The sequence below is a fragment of the Oxyura jamaicensis genome, chromosome 7 (genome assembly GCF_011077185.1).
Source record: "Oxyura jamaicensis isolate SHBP4307 breed ruddy duck chromosome 7, BPBGC_Ojam_1.0, whole genome shotgun sequence".
Taxonomy (NCBI): domain Eukaryota; kingdom Metazoa; phylum Chordata; class Aves; order Anseriformes; family Anatidae; genus Oxyura; species Oxyura jamaicensis.
The window spans coordinates 28,221-39,111 of NC_048899.1; the positions used below are offsets into that span (position 1 = coordinate 28,221).

The window sequence follows — 10,891 nt, forward strand, 5'->3', positions numbered from 1 at the left end:
TTTTTTTTTTTTTTGTAGAGGCATGAGAGAGATCAGGTTTTGCTCATGTGTCTGTGGGTGGATGTCTGTTATCCAAGTCTTATACAACTCAGGGAAACAGACTATGGTGGAAAAAAATGGTTAGTAAGGACATAGAAATTAGAGAGAGAGGGGAAATTCTTCAGTTGTAACAATATCCAAAATAAAAACGTGTAACATTAATATATGTATGGATAAACTGAAATTGGAAAACCAATAATTTTTTTTGAAGGCTTGCCATCTAAAGACAGAAACCATTACATATGAAGAAAAGGAACAGCAGCTAGTCAGTGACTGTGTCAAAGAGCTCCGTGAGTATCCAAGCTGTTTCTCACAATAGCAAAACAGTATTTGAAGCTCATTTTTCAGGGATAACTAAGAGAAGGTTTAGGCACCATCTAGTGCCTAAACCTTCTCTTAGTTATCCCTGAAAAATGAGCTTCAATAATTTCAGTCCTATACTAAATCTATGAGGTACAATAACTGCTATCAATGAAAGGGTATATATTGCTAATTTACAGTATTTTAAAAAATAAATATTTAGCACTGTTAGAGAATCATTTTTCTAACTCAATTGATTAGCACTGATGGAAGATTTTCTGTTGTTTAAAAATAAATAAGATAGATACTTTGTTGCTTAAAGGTTATACTTCTAAATGTGTAGTCCCACCTTTATGCAAAATAGATCAGATTTTACTATGACTTTGCTACCTTTTCAGGTCAAGTACACAAGAAATTCCAACTGTATAAAAATATTTCAGCTTTCTGTGGTGCTTTGTCACCTTAATTAATGAAAAGTTCAAAGAAAAAAAAAAAAAAAAACACTGAAAAATGTATGCAGTGGGACTTTGGCGAATAGTCACCGAAATCAAAAGCTAAATAGGTGTATGTTATGTTGAGAAGGTGTGACAGAATCTCTTTGGTTACAGAGAATGGTAGTTAATAACAAGGTCAACTCAGAGCCTGACTTCATCATATTCCAATAAGTCCGGCCCTGCTCATGAGGCCCTATGTCATTTAAAATAATTTATAGCAGCTTGCTTTGGATTATGTTATGGTCATTACATGTATCTGTGCTATGTATGTCAGGTTCTGCATACTTAACTTCTAATGTTACACCTGCATTTTAATGTTACACCTGCATTTAACTCTCTTTCTCTTCCTACCTATTCCTTCTCTTTTTTATGTCCTTGTGCATATTCTCATATGTACTACTCATATGTACTGTGAATTAACTTCCTAAGTATATCAGCTATTTTGCAGATTGTTGATGACTTTCTGGTTGATTTTTTCTGGTGTGTGGGGTCTTTTTTTGGGGGGTGAGCCTTTGTTTTGGGGAGGATATTTTTTGTTTCAGTTAGTTGGGGGGGAGCGAGTTGTTTCCCTTTTCATTTCCTTTTCTGTTTCCTTTTCCTTTCCTCTAAGTTGCTTTTATATTTTGTAGGGCAAACAAATGCTCAAATTTCCAGAATAACAGAGGAATTGTCAGAGAAGAGTGAGGAGCTGGTTTGCTACCAGGAAGAGATCTCATCCCTTCTGTCTCAGATTGTTGATCTTCAGCATAAACTCAAAGAAGTAAGGGAGTGCTGATGGAGGGTGTGTGTGTGTATGTGTGTGCCATTCACGTACATATGTGCATGCTTATCATGGGTAAAAATTCACTTGCAGACCAGGGGTTATATCACAAGAAAGTGGCTGTTGCAGGAAAGTATGGCAGAGGATCAACTTCCTTCGGGGAGCTGGCTAAGAAAATAATTAGTGCTTTTTTGTGCTTTCAGCATGTGATTGAAAAGGAAGAGCTGAAACTTCACTTACAGGCTTCCAAAGATGCTCAGAGACAGCTGACAGCAGAGGTACTTAAGGCTTTTGTGGGTGGGTGGGTAAATGGATGGATGGGCAGGTAAAGAGAATACAAGAGAAAAAAAATGAAATGACTATTGTGGTTCAACCTGTCAGGCAGCTAAGCACTGCATTTTGTTCAATCACTCCCATCACCATACTCCCCCAGTGGGATAGGGAAGAGAATTGGAAAAAAAAAAAAAAAGGGGGGGGGGGGGGGGAAAAAAACCTTGTAGATTGAAATAAAACTTGAGTAAGATAGAAAAGGAAGGAAAAATAATAATGATAAAAGTATATACAAAGCAAGTGATGGACAGTGCAATTGTTTACCACCAGCTGACCAAAGTCCAGCCAGACCCCAAGCAGCAATACAACCCTCAGCCAGCCAACACCCCCCCATACTTATTTTTTAGCACAATGCCATATGTTATGGAATAGCCCATTGATTAGTCTGGGTCAATTGTCTTTGTTCTGTCCCCTTCCAGCTCCTCATGTACAGCCAGCCTCCTTGCTGGCTGGGCAGCACAAGAAGCTGAAAAGTCTTTGACTTAGTGTAAGCACTGCTCTGTAACAACTGTAGCATCAGAGTGTTATCAGTGTTATGATAAATAGAAAACACAACATCATGCCAGCTACTAGGAAGAAAATTAACTTTATCCCAGCTGAAACCAGCATAAAAGCAGCAAGAACTTTTAATTATTTAAAACTTCTGATTTTTCATTGTGGTTGGAGTCAAATGATGGGAGAAAAAGATAAGATAACTATGTTCAGTTAAATCTACACAAATATTTTTGTAGCTCACAGGAGTCTGAAAGGCAAACAAGGTGTTCAAACTAGGTAAATCTTGTTGTTATTAGTAGTTACGAGAAATCGAGTGCTTTCATTTGAATATTACTGCTTATATCAATACTGTAGTTCTCTAGATCTTAAGGAAATTCTCTTTGGCTTCTTTTGCATCAATATTTGCAGAGTTTTTCAAGGTATTTTACTTTGAATTTTATACTCTTGAGTATATACGTCACAACTAAAATTGATATGAGTGATATGCTGAGCATTGTCTATTACTGCTTCCAATTTCAGACGTTGGTGTGTGCTGTGCAGTGGGAGAAATATTATAGTCCCATCTATATTGGTTTCTATAAGAGCTACTCAGCTTCACTGTGTGTATTTTATTTCCTTCTGTTGAAGTTTAATGGTATCACATATCCTTTTTTTTTCTTTCAGCTACATGAGTTGCAAGACCGGAACGCAGAGTGTCTAGGAATGTTGCATGAATCACAAGAAGAAGTGAAGTTGCTGCGCAGCAGAGCCCTCTCTGTTGCTTGTCTCTACCATCCCCAGTCATGTGGAGCATTTCCTGTGGTAATAAATACTGCTAGCATGGTATATACCTACTGGCACATATAGGGCTTGTAATAGCATAGAACTGTAAAACAGCTGTTACAGGAGCTGCAGTGGAAACGATTTTATAATAGGCAAAGGAGCTGAGCTAACAGTTTTTCATTTCTTTAATGTGTACGCTTCTGAGAATTTAATGGTTAGTAAACTAATCATTAATTTACAGTTTTGTGATATTAAAATGTTTTTTTCCTTTTTATATGACTTTTCTGTTAAGTATGGGAATTGGTATATTCAGTAGCTAGTGCTCCATTGTGCCAGTATGTGTATTAAATTTTATAACTTGACAGCATTTCTTTAAGAAACAAATCATTTTTTTGAGAGTTCAAACTGTATTTTTCTTTCTTTATGTAGTTCATGATATAATTTTATCTCCTCATCTCCTTATCTTGTGAGATTAAATTTTAAGCATAATCAGAAATATATAACCTTAGGCTAATTGCTGAAGATAACTAAACCAATGGGGGGGGAAAAAAAAAAAAAAAAAAAAAAGTATTTTCCTCTTCTTCTAAGTGTCAGGTATATTCTGACTAGTGTACTCACAAATTTATGGGCTGTGCTGGGACTTTATCAGACTTTAGTTGATCATTCTGCATATACAGAATCCTTCATGTGTGTTTTTGACCTCGTAATAAGTGCTCTTACAGTTGTAGTTTAACTTAAGAAATTAATATTAAAAGTACCAAAAAAAAATGAACAATTTTTTAAAATGAAGACTGAACCCAAGCCAGTTATATTTAGATGTAATTATGGTGTAAAAATTCTGCTTGCCTACCCCTTCAAAGATTTAAAGGTTTGTGTATTTCACACAGTATGAAACATGAGGAAAAAAATTTTAGAGTATTTTAAAAAGATATTTTCTCCTAAAATTGTTAGGAAGAAGATTTGTATTGACATATTGACTTTTCTGGTTCCCGTTTTTCTCTAGGATTCCCTTGCAGCAGAAATTGAAGGGACAATGCGGAAGGAATTGAGTCAGGGTGATGAATCTCTTCTGTCCAAGCAGATGTATGTTTTTAGATCTCTGTGTGTCATTCCAATACTTTTTCATGTGCTTGTATTAAGTAAGGTGAAACTTATTTCTAGAAATCTATAAATGTGAATGTTCACTCTATGATAAATTTTCTAATTTTTTTTTTTGTAGTATTTGTAACTTCTGCAGTATTTGTAACTTTTCAACTTCAAAACCTGCTATTATTTGATTCTATGAGGAAGTTGGGAATTTGCTAAAATGTTTCATTCTTCAGTTTCTGAGATTTTTGATGCAGATGCTCTGATACACAGCACTAGTTTTATCACTTTTACTGCTTATATAAAAATCTCTGGCAAATAAAATTATAGCTGAAAGACTGGTAACGGTTTATAAAGGTGAAGAAGTATTCCTGAAGACTTTACTTTTGAGCAAGAGTTAAATATAAGCTCCTGAAATTTATCAGGTGGTTATCAATAGACTGTTTTGTTCTTTCAGGTCAAAGTAAGTGGTAATTCAGATATTTATTAGAGCAGTACTCCCAAAAACATGGGTGTGCTAGGCAATCCTGTTTTTCTGGGCTTAAATCTTTTTAGTCTGGTCTCTGCCATCTTTTGCAAATCTGTTGCTCATAACTTTGTTATCCTTTAAAAATTGTTTCTGAAACTCACATTTGTTTTCTTGATTTTCCTGCAGGGGTCACCATAAACGAGTATTTGACACTGTCAAGGTTGCTAATGTCACTCGTGGACGCTCGTCTTTCTTTCCTGTCCCATTACCAATTCCTGGTTCTAATAGGTCAAGTGTTGTTATGACAGCAAAGCCTTTTCAGTCTGGCTTACATTCAGAAGGCCACACACAGATGACCCAGAGGAGCAGCTCTGAGAAGAATTTAAAGTAGGAAACACTGTTGTCTTTCTAAACTAAGTGACTTAAAACTAAATCCACACCAGACCTCTGCCATGTAAAAGAGAGAAATATTTAATTTGGTAGTCTTAGTATCTGTTATTATTTCATGTTTCTCACAGGGGCATGCATAAGTGTGGCCAGCCAGGAAACCCTAGAGACAATGACTTAGTCACAGCTCTGCACAGGCTCTCCCTCCGTCATCAGAACCACCTGAGTGAGAAGCAGTACTTTGAGGAGGAATGGGAGCGAAAAATGCATTTGCTGGCTGAGCAGAAAGAAGGGGGAAGTGGTAGTAATACACCAAGAGAAAGCTGTTTTTCCTTGGGTACAAACTCAGAATTCACTGATTTCTCTGCCAGCTCTAGTAACCTCCGTGTCCTCCTACCAGAAAAATTGCAAATTGTCAAGCCCATTGAAGGTAAGAGGGTGATCTTCCTTCTCCTGTCAGAAGAAAAAGATTTCACATTAATTTGCCAACTAAATTATTGGTGGTGCGTATACAGGTAGATGCGATATGTAATGAAAGGAAGAAGTAGCATTTGCTGGCTATGTACCAGCTAGCTCACCAGAGTGTCGCTTTGTACTTGGCTTTCTTATAAAGAAAGGTGCTAAGTGTTAGGCTTTTTCTCATGCTTGGCATTGCCATGCAAGTGCGCCATGTGTATTTATGTCAGCAAAAGTTGACTGAAGCTGTTATAACAACAAGCATTCTTGTAACTCGATGTAATTGTAAGTAATGGCTCTCAGGAACTCTTCTCTTGTCACACCAGGATCTCAGACCCTGTTTCACTGGCAGCAACTTGCTCGACCCAACCTAGGCACCATTCTGGACCCAAGACCAGGTGTTGTTACAAAAGGTTTTACCCCTCTGACTGATGATAGTGTGCACCACATCTCTGACTTGGAGGAGGATGATGAGGAAGAAGGTGAAGGAGGTATAACATTTCAAGTGCAACTGTCCTTTCCGGAGAAAAAGTGTGCAGTGTCAAAGCAAGAGTCAGGGATTTTCCTGTCACCTATTACTTCAGTAGCAGTACCACTCACTGGTAAGAAGCATAGTTAGTGGTTTTTCTTCCTTTTTGCATGCCAATTTCTGCTTGTTTTTTTTTTTGTTTGTTTTGTTTTGTTTGTGTGTGTGTGTGTGTTTGTTTGTTTGTTTGTTTTCTCTCAAGGAATTCATCACTGTTTATGTGCTGAGTTGCCTGATTACAGTGTGGAATTTCAGACTGACATTTCTTTTCAGGACTCTATTTTTTGTTAACAGTTATTTTGGTTTAGGAATTTGTCTCCAAGAACTTAGTTTTATGCAGTTCCATACTACGGTAATTCAAAGTGCTAGCTCAAATACAATTTAATAACAGGTGGTACAGTTTTCATCTTCAGAACATTTTGCAAGGTTAGAAGCCTGTGTCTATGCAGAATGATTTTTAGATTCAGGTTGGATGTTAGTGTTTCTTGTAGTGCTAGTTGGCTTCCATTGTTATTAATGCTACTAACATTTGAAAAGTGTAGTTTCAGCTCATCTTATATTGGGGAAGAAAGCATAAAGCAAGTAACTAAGTGGATTTTAAAATAAACTGATTATAGTATCTTTCTCTCAATGGAAAATATTTGGGCTTGGGGCAATGATGTGTTTGTTCTTTACTTCAAAACAAAAAACAACAACGAAAAGATTAGCAACGCTAATAGCATCATCTTAAACTTTGCTTTCATTAGTACTAATCAGTCTATTTTTACCCTCATGGGATATAAATTCTCCACATTACAGCCTCAAATCCTGGAAAGTGTCTGTCTTCAACAAATTCCACATTTACGTTTACTACATGTAGAATCCTTCACCCATCTGATATCACCCAAGTTACTGCCAGGTATGATAACATCCTAAGAATTGCTGCATGGGATTAAACAGTTGTGTTCTTCTGATATATGAACAAGTTTTAAAAAATACCAGGACAGTTAGGCAGCACATAAAATGTTACACATAAAAATGGCTGTAATTACAAAGGGCAAACTAGAAATTCTCCACAGTGAGAGTTAGAATAGGTTAAGGTAACCTAAAGGAAGCAAATTTATACTCTTAAAATAGCAAATTCCTTGTATCGTATACCTATTGTTGTTGTTGTTTTTGTTTTAATACAACAAAAACTGTCATAATATGTTTTATTCTGTCCTTTTTAAAAACGAAGTTATTGCTGGATGTCGATGTTCTCTCTAATACACTATAGTTGAGCACAGTTTATATTTCAGGTTGCGTAAAATTAAAAAAAAAAAGTGACTATAGTATTAAGGTTTTCATGACAATTAGCTGAATACATTGTGGCTTGGCTGGCTGTGCTCTTTAAAGCAGAATACCAATTTAAGTGGATCAAGTGTCCAATTCAAATTGCAAATCCTGATTTAACTTGTTTGCATTTTTTTAGTTATTAATCTCTTCTATTAAGGGTCCTCTAAGTATGTCCAACATCCAGTATCCATAAAGAAATGTCCTTTCAGAAAACATAATTATACTCAGTGTTTCAGGAAGCATCATCTGAGTTAATATAGAGCAGATGAGATCGCACTGTTTGTACATGGGAAATAAAGATTAGTGTTTGTGTGATATACTACAGCTAGTATCATTCAACAGGGTCTTTTATCCAAATGTGACATTTGTTAGCATTTTATCATAGGTAGCTTCGGGTATTCAGGTTTCATTGTCTGGAAATTTAGCAATTCAACTAATGTGTTCTTCAGCAAAGTTTCTTCATGTTTTGTCATTTTACATGCCTTTGTAATTGTTTTATAAAACGTTCACCTAAAAGCTCTGAACGGATAGCTGGTCTTGAGAAGTTTTATACTATCATATCTAACCTTAACTTCAAAAATTAAGTTTGGTTCTAAACAAAAGGTAAAACACAACAATAAACGTGATTATAAACACTTTTTGGCATAATCTTGTCATAACAATTTATTTTTCTTTCATAGAACCGTAGAATGGCTATGGTTGGAAGGGACCTTAAAGATCACCTAGTTCCAGCCCCTGCCTGCCATGGGAAGGGACATCTACCACCAGACTAGGCTGCCCAATGCCCTATCCAACCTAGCCTTGAACACCTCCAGGGATGGGGCATCCACAGCTTCCCTGGGCAACCTGTGCCAGTGCCTCACCACCCTCATAGTAAAGAATTTCTTCCTAATACCTAATCTAAATCTACCCTTTTGTAGTTTAAAAACATTATTCCTGGAGTTTTTCTTCTCCATGGCCAGACATTAAATATATGACATTTATATATGAAAAATAAATTATATTGTACTTACACCAAAACCCCTCTGTCAAGCAATATCGTCTAGATATTTTGCAGAACACAAATACTGAAACTACTAAAGCTTAAGTTACCAGAATAAGTAACAATAGTTTTCTTTTTGTTTCTTTCATATACTAAAAGGCACATACAGAGTCAAGCAGGTATGAAGATGTCTAATGTGTGTATTTTCTGCTTCATTTTTATTTTATTTCAGCTCCAAGTGTGCCCCATTTTCACTTGGAAATAGTGGCAGCAGCACTGGAAATCTAGTAGTGAGCACTCCAGCCATGTCTTACAGGCTTAATATTGGAGAATTTCTCACCAACAGAGGAGATTCAACTACTACCCTCAGCAGCACCAGCAGTCTGGCACAGCTTTTGCAAGAACGAGGCATCTCTGCCAAGGTTTATGATAGTCCTGTATTAGAAAAACTGCCTTTGCTAAAGCCCCCTCAAACAGTCCCTGTTCCTTCTACTCCACCCAATTCTCCCTCACATTCACCTTGTCCTTCCTCTTCACCATTTGAGCCTCGAGTGCATCACTCAGAAAATTTCTTGGCTTCCCGACCAGCAGAAACATTCTTGCAGGAAATGTATGGCCTAAAGCCCTCCCGCAACGCGCCAGATATAGGCCAGCTGAAGATGAACCTCGTGGACAGGCTGAAAAGGCTGGGTATTGCCAGGGTGGTTAAGACCCCTGAGACAGAGGACCACAGGAAGAATCGGGGGCCCGAGGTTAGCTTGCGGAGGCAGGACTCAGCTGTGTTTCTAAATGCAGGTAGCAACTTAATGGCAGGACTGAGAAGAAACCAGAGTCTTCCAGCCATGATTGGAGCACTGGGAGCTCCAATATGCACACAGTCATTAAAAATGGATATCCTAAAGGAGGACTGACTGGTATGGACTTCTAGCATAATAAATAATACTTGAGGGATAAACATCCAGAACGGGCATGGTTAGGTGTGTTACAGAAGAGTTGAAGAAGGCATGTGCATGTTAAAAGATGGGGGAGAGAGAAGTGTTGGGATCAAGGAGAAAAGAACAATGCTTAGATGAGGAAGAAGGCTTTTGTGGAAGATAAGAAAAGAAAGAAGCCAAAGTTTAGTTTTGTGATTCCTTCAGCATCTGTCTTAGCTTAAATAAAAGACCATTGTAGATATTCTCAGTATTTTAACATTTTAAACTGTATTTGTAAAACCGTCTTGCAGGTGCTGTTCTATTTTTTCTGCCATATGACCATAGGATTTTACTATTTGTTAGCAGTCAGACCATATCATTTAAATACAATATTAAAATAATGATCAGTCTGACCAGCATCGTTGGTCCAATTTCTACTCTGTAGCAAACAAATGCAAAAACTTGGGACATTTTTTATTCTTGTATTTTCTAGTTCAGAAACCATACTCTTTTGAACTCCACATTGAGAAGCAGGTGAGAGAACGTGTAATTCTATGTAAGAAAATAGTACTTATATTTATGAATGCCAAAATATGTGGTCAGCATTTGTTTTTTGAGAGTGCAATTGTGCTAGTGAGGTATTAACACAAGTTAATTTCTTTCCAGAGCTTCTGCAGCATACAGTGGAAGGTGCAATGAATAAGAATTATGAAGCAGAAAATCGTATATTAGGTGAAAATTTCAAGCTAAGAAATCTTTCCAGAGTGTACCATGCATCTTTTTAAATGAGGGTATTTTGCACATACAAAAAAATCTCAGGCACATTATTTCCTTTTGCAACACTGAAACTACGTGCTCAATTCAATTATTTCAATTTTATTTGAAATAAGCAGAGAGCATTTACTTAAATGCTTGAAATTTCAGTAATCCGACTCTTCTCTTGACAGGTAGACATTCTATACATTTTAGAGTTTTGCAGTAAACATCATGCCTTTCATTCAGATGTTTCTGATTTTAGGCAGGATTTTGTTTAAAAGATTTCCTTCAGAGCAAAATTTACCATTCTGTATTCAGAAACAAGAGATGAAAGCTGGTGTTCTTTGTAGCATTTTATGAACAAAGATCAATTTTATCTGTTGGAATCCTGTGTTCCAATGATGGAGAGTGGTTCTGATTCTGCTTTTGAACAGAACTAAGGCAGGCTTTCTGTCCCAAAAGAAAAATCATTTGGAGAAATCTGATTTCTGTGTGGTATTCAGCGAAGTATTATTGTCCATGCTGCTTTTTGATTTCCTTTCTGTGCAAGCTTTTAGTTATAACTGAATAATCTACAATAGATTTGTAAGGAAAGAAGAAAATGTATTTGCCCCAAGTTCTTTGGAGGAATAGGCTAGTGACCAGAGTAGAAAGGGGTTCTTAATCTGTACGTGATTTTTCACTGTACTTATCAACAAATTTAAATGATTTTAAAGTTTGTTTACATACAATTAGATAAAACAGTCAACATTTACCTTGGCTGTTGCAGTGTATGTGGAACATAATGGCTGGTATCTTTCTGGGTGCATGGTATGAAGCAT

At 36.7% G+C, this 10,891-nt stretch overlaps 1 protein-coding gene across 4 annotated transcripts in view; it reads left to right on the forward strand.

Moving 5' to 3' along the window:
* TRAK2 (trafficking kinesin protein 2) overlaps window positions 1-9,784 on the forward strand; it is a 27,078-nt gene extending 17,294 nt beyond the window's left edge. For 3 of the 4 annotated variants that reach the window (XM_035332046.1, XM_035332048.1, XM_035332049.1), the window contains 10 exons: window positions 251-329; window positions 1,463-1,593; window positions 1,797-1,871; window positions 3,082-3,219; window positions 4,184-4,263; window positions 4,922-5,122; window positions 5,254-5,552; window positions 5,905-6,180; window positions 6,903-7,002; window positions 8,633-9,784. In XM_035332046.1, coding sequence (XP_035187937.1) covers window positions 251-329; window positions 1,463-1,593; window positions 1,797-1,871; window positions 3,082-3,219; window positions 4,184-4,263; window positions 4,922-5,122; window positions 5,254-5,552; window positions 5,905-6,180; window positions 6,903-7,002; window positions 8,633-9,311 — 2,058 coding nt within the window. In that variant the 3' untranslated portion in view covers window positions 9,312-9,784. The remainder of the gene's footprint in view (window positions 1-250; window positions 330-1,462; window positions 1,594-1,796; window positions 1,872-3,081; window positions 3,220-4,183; window positions 4,264-4,921; window positions 5,123-5,253; window positions 5,553-5,904; window positions 6,181-6,902; window positions 7,003-8,632) is intronic. The other variant, XM_035332047.1, reaches the window with a different exon arrangement.
* The last annotated feature ends 1,107 nt before the right edge of the window (window positions 9,785-10,891 follow it).